A 12,231-nucleotide genomic window follows, 5' to 3' on the forward strand; every position below is an offset into this window, starting at 1 on the left:
CGTTCTTAAGAGCCCATTTGATGCCCAGATATGTAATTAGTAGCCCTAATGGAGACCACCTATGTTCGTTCACTGTACACCAGCCCCAGAAATGCAGTGAACATTTAGCAGAGGAAAAAGTGGGAATGAACTGTATTTCTCATATGAACAGTCATGCATGGAGATCTGATGCAATGAAATATTACTCAAACTACTCCTAACAATTCTTCTTTGAGGTTTTATGGTCTTTTGTAACAACCTTTGTTAAAAACAAATCCACTAGTAAAATGGGTTGTGAAGATGCATTTTTCCCTCCTGGATATAATTTCCTAGCTAAGTAGTATTTGGAGAATACAATGTGGTCATTGACAGGTCTAGCCTCTGCAGGACAGCCTTCTAATACATGGAACCTTCATCACAACCAGCCTAGCTGTAAAATGTTGGTTTATAAATACCACATTTAAGAAATCCCACTAAAGTAAAAACACAGTAGTTGAAGAGTGAAAAGTCTCATACCTTGAAAATGCTTTTAAACAGCCACCTGAGTGGTATCGGACCTTTTTCCTTGAAAGACTGGGAGATACGAGAAGTGTCACATTTGTTGATTTCTTTCTTGAAAGAAAGGATCAGTCTGTCACTAACTTCAGAACTTTTTTCTGTGTCATTCTTGGAGTTAACATTGGTGGTTTTATTTCCTGGTCATTCTGTCTCACACTGGAGTGCAATGAATACTGTGACACCATAACTAAAGATGGCCCTAGGCAGCATTGGAGTTAGAAACTGGAGTGTCCAATTTAGTGGTCTCTCTTACTGGTTGATTACAGTAACATTTCTGAAAGTGTTGTTTTTATACATTTTAGGCCACAGAGTAATCAAACGGATTACAATACAGAGCATTTCCCAGGAGCAGCTAGCAGTATCCTTGACTGGAGTGTTCATTCCCCACAATCCACTATTCAGTCACTGTTGACTTTGGGCCTATTTCTGCAAGAATTGTTCATCATTAGGATTGTAAAATTACCTTTAATGGAGACTGTAGTTCAGATGTGGTGCCCATCTTTCACAGCTAGATAGATTGTAAAAATCTATTCTGCGGCACTGGAAGAAATGAACTTTGGAAGACCCCTTCCAATCTAAATGCTTTTGCAAAATTCTCACTATGCACTTTTCTGCTGGCAAATCTCTATTTAAAAAACAGACTTGAGAGGCTCTTCATGGTCATGCTTCAGCCCTTTCTAAAAGAGCAAAGCTACTAGCAATGCAGCCAACTCCAGCACCAACATGACACACACAAGCAGAGAGAGCCAAAAGCCAAGTTTTTGCTCAACACTTCTCCCAACTTCTGGAAATCTTCAGTTTGAAAAGGCTGTTCTCTAGGCTTCCAGTATTGCCAAGTCTAAACAGGGCCAGAAAAATCTGAGAGAACATCATCTCTCATATGCTGGTTTAATTCGCATGCGTCCCACCCCAGGCAAAACCTAGGGACAGAGCTGCAGGAAAGTTATTACAAGTTTTTCTAACAGAAAAAAACCTTGTTTCAGACATTTGAGTATTGGGCAAAGAATTGGGTTGGCTTTTATTTTATTTGGTCTAGCTCACTAACCCTAAAAAAAGCTAATAGACAACAGGTTGGTTTGAATTATCTTTAAATCCTGCTCTTGTACCCTCAGTTTGTCACCTATAAACTTGCATTTCCTTGAGTTGCAACATTTCAGCTAGGATTCTCCATCCTGAACCCCAATGGGCCCTTCCTATTGGTCAATCCAGTTGGCACTCTTGAGCCAGGGGAAAACCAGTTTCTCTTCATCTCTTTTTGTCCAAATGAGAGTAAATTGGTGAGTAAATTTTTTTTTTATATATATATATATGAAAATATTTTACACATGGGGAGACACATGGATAATAATTAAGCAATCAGAAGCATTAAAAAATGCAATATTTACCCAAAAATATACTTGTAAAATAATGTCAATACTGGTGCACAAATAATAAAATCAAGAATTTTCATGGTGAAGAAGTTCTGGGACATGTTTGACTGGTTAAGACCTGATTTTAACATTTTTTCCCAGGGGAAATTATATTCATTTATGGAATGTCTTTCCTAGCAAAATGACTGGTTTCAGAGTAGCAGTCGTGTTAGTCTGTATTCACAAAAAGAACAGGAGTACTTGTGGCTCCTGTTCTTTTTTCCTAGCAAAGGCTCTCACAGTGCTTTGCAAACTGCACAGAAAGTCCATCCCACAATGCTTTGCAAACTACACAGACAGCCTCTCTGAAATGCAGCCATTCTGGGTGGAGAAAGTAGGCAGCTGATGCACAGCACAGTGCAGTCTAAAGACATATGTAGTGGGCTCTCTATTGTCTTTCGGCAATGTGCATGGCTCTATAGGAGCCTGACCCTTATCAGAATATTGACAGCAGCTTAATATTGTTCTAATAATGGGCAGTCAGGTAAGCGGTGTTCTTTAGCACATTGGTATCACAGTGAGGTCATTCTCCCTGGGAGACTACATTAGAGATTAGGAGTCAGCAACCTTTCAGAAGTGGGTGTGCCAAGTCTTCATTTATTCACTCTGATTTAAGGTTTCACGTGCCAGTAATATATTTTAGCGTTTTTAGAGGGTCTCTTTCTATAAGTCTATAATATAGAAGTAAACTATTATTGTATGTAAAGTAAATAAGGTTTTTAATATGTTTAAGAAGCTTCATTTAAAATTAAATTAAAATGCAGAGCCCCCCCAGACTGGTGGCCAGGACGGACCCAGCAGTGAGAGTGCCACTGAAAACAGCTTGTGTGCCGCCTTCGTTACGTGTGCCATAGGTTGCCTACCCCATTATAGGTCCAGGGCTGGATGCTCAGAAAGAGGTAGGCTCCAAACTTCTATTTAGCCTCCTAACTTCCACTGATTTCACTCCTAACTCCTTTTGAGCATCCAGCCCCTCGTCCCTCGAGATTTCTTAGATAAGGAAATATAAGCACCCTCAGAATCAGAATAAGAAAGTAGGGCCAAATTCTGGCTTGCTGTTTAAGTGCCCTCAAGCCCAGACACTCACATACAGTACTACAAATCCAGCTCCAGTGTGAACCAGCCCTAGCCCCACTTCTAACCCCAGCACAGGCAGAATGCCACAGTCAGTCAATGGGCATGCCCACGGATAAGTGACGCAATGGCCCCTAAGCCCTGAAACTATCCTCTCTGTGGATGCTTCCACAAAGGACCTGGGATGTGATTATGAGAAGCTAGGACTGGGGCATTCCCATTCCATTCCCATTGCCAGGTGCCTATGCACAGCACCCAGCTGGCATTTAGCCCTGGCTTTGTATTGTATCCTGAAATTCTAAAGCAAGTGTCTGTTACAGTTGACTAGTATGAACATCCTTCTTTGCAGTTCTTTGAAACTCTGGATATCAGGAGCATAAAAGGCACCTTGACCCTCAGTATTATTGGCCAGGGGGTGGCTCCATCAATTGCTTGTTCTGTGGAAGGAGACATGCTCGATATGGGATACGTCATAGCCAAAGAGAAGGTCACTTCCACATTCAAGGTAAATTCTGACCTAGTGGAAACCCCCTTGTATTGAGTTGAAAGACCTGATTAGTGGTGGGTCAGTACCATTCCTAGTTGGTCAGAAGCATGTAAGAGAGTTTCCTGACAGGATGTTATGCTGAGCAGTAAGTTGCTTCATTAAGCATTTTAGCTTTTAAGCCTGTGATGAACACCAGTGACAAACTGGTAGTTCAGTGAGTTCATTAGAAGCGGAGACTCTTAAGGGCCAACGGCACTTCTGCCTGGCAAGGGTGCTGAGCTGACTCGGCACTGCTTGTGGGAATTCTGCCCACAGAGGCACTGGGAAGGGGGGAGGGTCTTACTGCACTTTTAAAAAGCACCTCTTGAATGCTCTTCTCCCTGGTTCTGTCCAGTACACACAAGGGTGAGGGAGATCATAAATGGCCCCTCAAGCATCAGCAGCAGAGTTACTTGCCCTTCCCGCCCAGATGCTCCCCTTTGCAGCCACCCTAGTTGTGCCTGTCTCCTGCCTCCATGGGAGGGGGATGTGCCCTGCTAGGGACTACCCAGGTAGGCTGGAGAACAGGTTAATTGATTCATTCATCTGCTGTAGATTTCCACAGGGCTAATCTCAAATCTAGTGAACAGGCCAAGTGCTAGAAGCAAACTGTTAGTCTATAAAGTCTTTCACTGTGCAGGCACCACAAAGCTTTGATGGGAAGCAACTAGTGTGTATTTCCTGCAGATGGGTTCTAAGAGTGGAAAAAGCTCTGTGCTGTTTGACAGGAAGAATGGACTGTGGATAATAGTAACCCATATGCACCATGTATGGCACCTGGGCATGCAATAAACAATTTCAGCCCATTTGCACAATACACATCCTATAGGGTTTAAAATCAGTTCCCCAATTAAAATACTGTTGTATCAATAATTCCCTCCAGATACAGAACACTTCCACTCTGCCCCTGAGATACTCCATCAAATTAGAGTCACTCTCACAAACAAGGGACAAAGAGCAGCAGAGACTTCCCTTCTTCATCATGTCTCCCCCAGGACGGACAGATTTTGTTGGTAAATAGTTTTTCCAAATTCTGCCTTGTGTTTGGTCCATTCAGCTCCACTGAAGCCTTACAGTGGTGGGGGAGGTCACAACACCGTAAGTAAGGACAGTATTTGCTTCACTAATAGCAAATGTGTTAAAAATTAGTTCCTGGTTGGTACAACTTTACATAGCCTAAGAGAACATTCCCAGGTAAGAAGGCTCTATTGCTGAGATCTGGTTAAACCCACTCAGTATATTACTCATCAAGAAGCAAGATCATTCTATGTGTAATTAATACTAGAAAGTAAGAATGGTTTAATGGCACTTCTCCAATTCCTCTAAGGAAATGGGTATTTTGAAAAACCTCACAGGTGGTTCCAGGTAGGCTTTTTAACACCCAGATTTCCGACTTTGCTGCATAAACATGCATCAGAAATTTTACTCATTTACCATTGGGACAAAAAGGACCCGAGATTGAAATATTAAAAAAAAAAAGTAGTAGAACAAAGCTTTCCTTCTGTCATCCTCATATTTCTGTTGTTTTTTGCTCTTCCAGGTACACAGAACTACAGTGGTTTAAGTGTGTTCAACATATTTCCAGTAGAGGGCGTAATTGAGCCTGGGAAGAGTCAGGTTTTCACTGTTACTTTCAGTCCAGACCATGAAAGTTTGTATTACTCCGACTGCCTCAAGGTTGTGCTCTTTGGCAAGGTAAGGCAACCTCAGGGCATCTGGACTGTTAAATCTAAAGCTGCCATCTGACTCAAACTGAATTTATCAGCATGGGCATTGGGATTCTATCAGGAGTGGAAATAACTGTATTTCCTAATTAATTCACAATGACTTGGAGTAAGATCCCTCTTCTCCTTACATAACCCCACTTCACAGCTGGGCAATTTGTGGAGAACCTGCACATACCCTTGTGAATTGCTGAGCACAGCTTCACATAGGTTCCCAGTGCAGAGAATCTGATGAAGGGACTGGGATAGTGGTCGTTTCCTGCAGAGCCCATGCCCCAAAAGCCCTTCTGCAATAGAGGCTGCTCTTTCTACTGTGAAGCTGCTCTGCTGTTCTTCTGCATGGGGAAGGAGTGGTCCATCTGTGGCGCAGGGACTGAGCTTAAACAGAAGCCAAAATCAGAATGCACAGATGAGCAATTTCTGGGTGATATTCCCACACTCCCAGGAGAGGCTAGCCAACAGTTAGCAAGGAGTGTCACCTAGTGGCTGCTGTCAGGACTGCAAGTAAAGAGGTGACTGCAAACATTTCAGGTGAGTTTGCATTCCCAGAGTTTCGGGTAGGGATAAAGCAAGATATCTAATTTTGGCTGAGTTGAGTTGTGCATGATTTCCACACTCAAAACCATGAAATCAATGATGAGTGCCTGAAACCTGGCCCAGCTTCACAAATCTCAGACAGGTCGTATTTGATACCAGGTAGTTTTGCCCATCTTGGGGGTCTAGGATGAATGGTTTCCCCCTTATCACAGAGGCACTCTGCCACAGAATGAAAAAAGGCTGAGGAAAATACATGTCCCCCACCAAGTCAACAGCTGATTACAGAATGAAGATGGCAAAGATCTCTTGCATCATGGGTTATAATTGCATACATAAAGGAGAGACTGAGCTCAGTGGCCAGTGTGCCTGCTAACAACTGAGACAGATTATACAATTGTTTCTAGATAGCTAGTACAGTTGTGTCGAGATTACTACCATTAGATCAAAACCTGGGCTGTAACCTGCATCTGCAGAGTTCTTGTCCTACCTAGGAAATAGCTCGTGAGATCTGGCTGAAGGGTGCTGCAAGAAACCATATGATGTTTGTGGAAGGAGGAGATCCACTGGATGTTCCTTTGGAATCTTTGGCTATAACATCACCCATGTCTGAAGAAGCAGCAAAAGGAGGTAACAACCTGCCTTTTCTATTCTAATTCTAACGTAGGAGAATTACATCACTGTAGATTTGTCTGTCTTCATTTGTATTAAAAAAAAAGTTCACAGGAGATAGCACCTCCAGCATGCGGGTACCAGAGTCAAATGCCAAAGAAGGGCAGATTATGATGGAAGGGGTTTGACTCAATATAAAAATGGCAGAAAAAAAAAAACTTATCAGGAGAAGAATTTTCTCTAAATCGAATGCAGTAGAATTTCTCATCCACATGAATGGCAGGCCTTACCTCCTGTGGATTAGACAGTTTTTCAGTTTAGTATGTGAAAAGGATAAACTAATAGTAAAACACAAATGTATTTTAGCTGCATTTCTGTAAATGGTAAGTGAAGATTTACTTTAAAATGCTTATAAAATTCTCACATGTATGCACCCTCAGCATTGCTCTAATTACATGATTCCAAAGTTCAGAGACAAAAATCTTAGAAGTAGCTAATAGACACTAAATAAGAGGGTTGAATGTAAGATAGGGGCTTAAATTCAGAGGAGTTATGTAAAATACACCCATTTAAAGATGCAAAGGAATATACGTGAGTGTAACGTACACACTCAGGGGCCCAAACAGAAGGATGAAACAGAAAAAGCAAAGAACGTGTAAGATGACACAAATTAACTAGACTTCACCTTTCTTTAAATTCACTCTTCCTTCCAACCCATTGGTATGCAAGTCAAAGTGTGGTAAGAACTGTTCAGACACTCTTGTTGGTGGACTTTCCTATTACTGGCCTCTCTGCTGGTGCCTTCTATGTAATTTACACCATCTTAGACCAACTGATCAATAGGTCATTTATGCCTGACTTGGGACCAACATTCATTGGCTGCTCTAAAGTTAACTTGACCCATGTCTGTTTAGAGCTGGAAGAACCAGCAAAGTCCCTCCTCCTGAGCCTGGAGTACATCCAGGCAGAGACCTCTGGGACTCCGGCAGTGAGGGAGCTGAAAATCGGGGCTATACGGACAGCTCAGTTTGCATCGAAGAAGGTAAACAAAATGAAAAATGCACTTGTATGTGTAACTCAGCTCAGAAATTGAGTCAACAGTTGCAAATGGCTACCAACTGCTCTTGAGAATCCAGAGCCGGCAGAGCTCCCACATTAAAGGAGTTCTGGATCTCCATTAAGCCTGACACCATATTATAAAAGCATTAGTATTGCTTGAAAGGATAGAGGTTTATTTTTCAAGGGGAGACAAGGAATTAGCAGGAGGATATTAGAAGAGGATAATACAATTAGTTGAATACATTGCTCCCCTAATTCTTAAATACATAATAAAAGTATGAATATAGACCAAATGAGCAGTTTTCACGTTAACAACAACTGTTTATATAAACAACATTCTGAACTTACACTGAGCTGCAGCTTTCAGGGTTTGTTCGTTGAATGATGAAACAGACTGTGGTCAGGGCCGGCGCTTCCATTTAAGTGACCTAGGCGGTTGCCTGGGCACCAGGATTTGGGAGGGTGGCATTTTGCCGCCCGTGGCAGCAATTCGGCGGTGGGGGGTCCTTCCGCACTCTGGGTCATTGGCGGCAATTCTGCGGCAGGTCCTTCACCCACCACCGAACTGCCCCGGAGCGTGGAAAGACCCCCCCACCGCAGAATTGCCGCCAACGACCGGGAGCGCGGAAGGACCCCTGCTTAGGGCGTCAAAAACCCTGGCGCCGCTCCTGACTGTGGTCCCCACAAATTAGACTTCAAGAGAACAAATTAGTTTAATTTCATGAAAAATCCCTAGACACTCTCCTTTTAGCCAGAGTGTGTTTCATGACAACCAAGCACATTAAATTCACTGCTTGTTTTCATGTCTCAGGCCATGGCTACACTAGAGAGTTGCAGCGCTGGTGAGGGGGTTACAGCGCTGTAACTTAGGATGTGGCCACACTTGCAAAGCACGGCCAGCGCTGCAACTCCCTGGTTGCAGCGCTGGCTGTACACCCGGTCGAGCCTCAGGTGTAGCGATTCCAGCACTGGTGATCCAGCGCTGGTCAGCAAGTGTGGACCCCACCAGCGCTTTTATTGACCTCCGGGGTATAAGGAGGTATCCCAGAATTCCTGTCCACAACAAACCGGAAGAAAGGGAGAGCTTGGAGTTCAGCCAAACCGCTTATTTAAAAAACAAACACAGCTCCTGTTTGCTGAGCGAGCGGAGGCAGGCAGGGGAATTACTTTGGAATGTTCACAGCTGTTTGCTTGAAGAGAGAAGCAGCACTCTCACACGGCAGAGGGGAAGGGGGAAGTCCATGTTCAGCAGATGCTTATCTGGTCTGACGGCTATTTAGGAGTACATAATTTGCATTTAGTGAATGAGAGAGGGGTGGGCGAAGGGGTCAGAACTTTTAAAATGATTGAAGGTAGGCACTGTGTGTCTTCCAGTCCTTAGAACTTGTAAGGCAGGGAGCTGAGAACAGTGTCAACTCCAAAAATCCATTCTGTCTGTCTCCTCCACGCTCCCTGTCACATTCCACCCCACCCCCCTCTTTTGAAAAGCACGCTGCAGCCACTTGAATGCTGGGATAGCTGCCCACAATGCACCACTCCCAACAGCGCTGCAAGTGCTGCAAATGTGGCCACACTGCAGCGCTGGTAGCTGTCAGTGTGGCCACACTGCAGCGCTGGCCCTACACAGCTGTACGAACACAGCTGTAACTACCAGCACTGCAGAACTGTAAGTGTAGCCATGGCCTCAGGAGCAAAAGCACAAGAGGTTTGGCAGGTGGGAGGCACAGTTCTATAGGTTAGGGTGATGTAGCCTATAAGTAAAGGCCTTTTGTATCCAAAAGCTGAGCTGGCTGTAACCAACAGCGTGTGTTCTACTTCACTAACTGTGCTTGTCCTTGCTGCAGAGCGTAGAGTTCAGTTTGGATAGCCTACCAGTCCTGCAGCAGAAGGGATTTACCATCGAGCCTGTTAAAGGAACAGTGGATCGTGGTCAAATCAAATGCATCAGTGTTTCTTGGGTGCCACCTGCTGACTTTGATGTACGTTAACATTTCCAGAGCATGTTGTTTGTTGAAATGATTGTAGACTGGAGGGAACAGAGCACATTCTCCCTAGCTTTCAGGATCAGCTCAGAAGCAAGTCTTTGAGTCATCATCAGTGCAGCTCACTTTGGACAGAAGTTATAACAATAAACCTGCTAAAGTTAGTGTCTGAAAACAGGACAAAGGGTCTGGTAGTTAGAGAACTGAGAACAAGGACTGAGTGTGTCACCTTGGGAGCTTGCTACATAACTTCTGTGCCTCAGTTGATCCATCCATGAGATGAGAATGAAGGGCATAATCATGCATACCTTATATGAGGCATTAAGATCTTTGCACTTACATAGCACCTTTCAGCCAAAAGTCTATTAGTATTAAATTAAATTAAAGTCACTGCTTTGGTCAGATTGCTTAGGGGGGAGTCATTTGATAAGCTCTCTCACACTGGATTTCAACACAGAAAAGATTTTCTGCTGCCCCGATCATATGAAAGCACAGACAAATTTAAACGCATGATGCTGCAGTACCTAGGCTGTGGTAGCCCTGGATTCCTGTCTCTTTCATGGAATCATAGAAATGCAGGGCTGGAAGGGACCTCAAGAGGCTATCTCGCCTATCCCCCTCTCCCCCATGCTGAGGAAGGACCAAGTATACCTGGGCCATTGCTGACAGGTGTTTGTCCAACATATTCTTAAAATCCTTCAATGACTGGAACTCCACAACCTCCCTAGATAACCTGTACTAGTGCTTAATTATCCTTCGAGTTAGCAATTTTTTTTGTCATATCTAATCTAAATCTCCCTTACTGCAAACAAAGCCCGTTAATTCTTGTGGCACCACCACAGGGACCAGGGTTTGCCTTGGTTCCTTCTACAGGGCCTTGGTATATGTTTACAACACTGTCCCTGCAAGCTGAGATTTTCCTCTATGTCTCATCCTCACATGTTTCTTATTCCTTCTCTCAGTCTCCCTCTGTCCGCAGGGATCCCTGTGGGGGTGGCAGCATGACTTGCACCTTCCAAAAGTAGAAGGCTGCTGTCATTCTGTGCAAGAGGTACTAGAGTTCATGGTATGAGGCCCTGATATTGACTCAGGGCTTCCTGGTGACCAGAGCTGGCTCTTACACAACTCATGGATGAAGGATCTCCATTTCCTTCCCAAACTCACAGTACAGCACAGTATGCCACAGCCACACCCAGCTTGTTGTCATGGCTGTAACCGGATGATGTCATGCACCCCACTAGGGAAGGAGTACCCTGTTATTCCCAGCTTTCATTAGGCTAGCGCAGTTATTAAGAGAGATTCTCTATAACCATAACTGGCACATCTGATAACTTCAAGATATTAAAAAGGCATAATTTACAAAATCAGACTTTTGGCTCTAGGTGCCAGATGAAGAGGACTGCTTACACTTGCATATTCTTTGTTTGTAGCCGGATCACCCTTTGATGGTGGCAGCTGTACTCACCTTGAAAGGAGACATTAAAGAATCTTACAAAGTCCTCTTCATAGCCAGAGTTGTGTGCACATGAACTCCCACCAAGTGAAGAATCCAAGCTAAACCTTGCGAAGAATAACTGAGGATTGCTCAGGCTGGTAACTCATTATTAGATCTCAGAATGTAAGGAGCTGGTGCAAGAGACTTCAGAGATCATTTTAGTTTGTACATGCAAAGATGTGATCGCTGCAGAAACATTTCTGCTTTTGAATGAACTCTAAGAGTGATGGCTTTCAAGATGAATTTCTTCAAAGAACTGCTTTGCAGAGTGTGTAGAAGAGACCTTGTGAACACAGAAAAGATGGCTGATAGTGTATTATCCTAGTTATGGGCCAAAGCCTGAGAGATACCATGCATCTGCAACTGCCCTGAACGCCAGTGTCAGCTCAGACCCAGATTTTTAAAGGTATTAGGCATTGCTGTGCTCAGCGTTGCAGTGCCTAACTGATTTAGGAGCCTAAACTCATTTTCAAAAGAAATTTAGGCACTTAAAAGTCTAAATCCCATCCATTCTTAATGCAATTTTGGCTCCTAAGTACTTAAATTCCTTTGGGAAATGAGACTTAGGCATTGCAACGATGAATGTAGCAATCCCTAAATACCTTTATAAAGCTAGGCCTCAGGGTGGGAATGTTTTCCTGTCAGTGTGTGTAAGTTTGTAAACAACATATTTTTCCAGCTGATCCTATTTTTTTGGTAATAGTTTTAATAAATATACAAAACAAGCAATAAACACACAAGACTTTTTCTTGTCTAAGACTGGAATTAAAGCTTCCATAGAAATCTCTCCCTCTGTTCGCAACCCAGTGGAAATCAGTTCCCATGGAACAGTTTAAACTCCTTGCTGTTCTGTACAATCAGAAAAAGAGGGATCTCTGCCCTGTGCTATTGACTGCATCACAGGATCTGGTTGCTTGGACCCTCATCTTAGAACCACTCAGGTAATTTCATATTATACATTCATGTTCCCTAGGACTTTTACTTATAAAAGTGTTGATTTCTCCTCATTACCAAGGAGCTAGGCTGATCTGCATGTAGAAGGGAGCTCTACTTCAATGGGGCTTGGCACAAGCAACCATTGCAGAGAAAGCCAGGGTTGACAGGGGAACATTAGGAGCATTAGGAAGCCAGGAGACACAGAACCTCTCTTCACAAGTTACCCTGTACCTCCCACACACACTTCCCAAGACACCAGGGTGGAGCAGTGGATACTGCCCCTTTTTCTCAGGGCTTTTTGTCATTTGGCCCAAGTTTATTTCACATTAGCCATTTTGCTGCT

The 12,231-nt window shown here is 43.5% G+C and overlaps 2 protein-coding genes across 9 annotated transcripts in view; one reads left to right on the forward strand and one right to left on the reverse strand.

Annotated features, from left to right (window-relative positions):
- CFAP74 (cilia and flagella associated protein 74) overlaps positions 1 to 11,679 on the forward strand; it is a 96,183-nt gene extending 84,504 nt beyond the window's left edge. For 6 of the 8 annotated variants that reach the window (XM_050931626.1, XM_050931628.1, XM_050931623.1 and 3 more), the window contains 9 exons: positions 840 to 895; positions 1,695 to 1,814; positions 3,370 to 3,525; positions 4,430 to 4,559; positions 5,087 to 5,241; positions 6,299 to 6,434; positions 7,331 to 7,458; positions 9,320 to 9,454; positions 10,888 to 11,679. In XM_050931626.1, the coding sequence (XP_050787583.1) occupies positions 840 to 895; positions 1,695 to 1,814; positions 3,370 to 3,525; positions 4,430 to 4,559; positions 5,087 to 5,241; positions 6,299 to 6,434; positions 7,331 to 7,458; positions 9,320 to 9,454; positions 10,888 to 10,986 (1,115 nt within the window). In that variant the 3' untranslated portion in view covers positions 10,987 to 11,679. Of the gene's footprint in view, positions 1 to 839; positions 896 to 1,694; positions 1,815 to 2,710; positions 2,846 to 3,369; positions 3,526 to 4,429; positions 4,560 to 5,086; positions 5,242 to 6,280; positions 6,435 to 7,330; positions 7,459 to 9,319; positions 9,455 to 10,887 lie in introns of those variants that run through there. The other 2 variants (XM_050931627.1, XM_050931629.1) reach the window with 2 other exon arrangements.
- Positions 1 to 12,231, reverse strand: part of CALML6 (calmodulin like 6) — a 208,329-nt gene that overhangs the window by 60,150 nt on the left and 135,948 nt on the right. The gene's annotated exons all lie outside the window — the stretch shown is intronic.

The sequence above is a fragment of the Gopherus flavomarginatus genome, chromosome 21 (genome assembly GCF_025201925.1).
Source record: "Gopherus flavomarginatus isolate rGopFla2 chromosome 21, rGopFla2.mat.asm, whole genome shotgun sequence".
NCBI classification, from domain to species: Eukaryota; Metazoa; Chordata; order Testudines; family Testudinidae; genus Gopherus; species Gopherus flavomarginatus.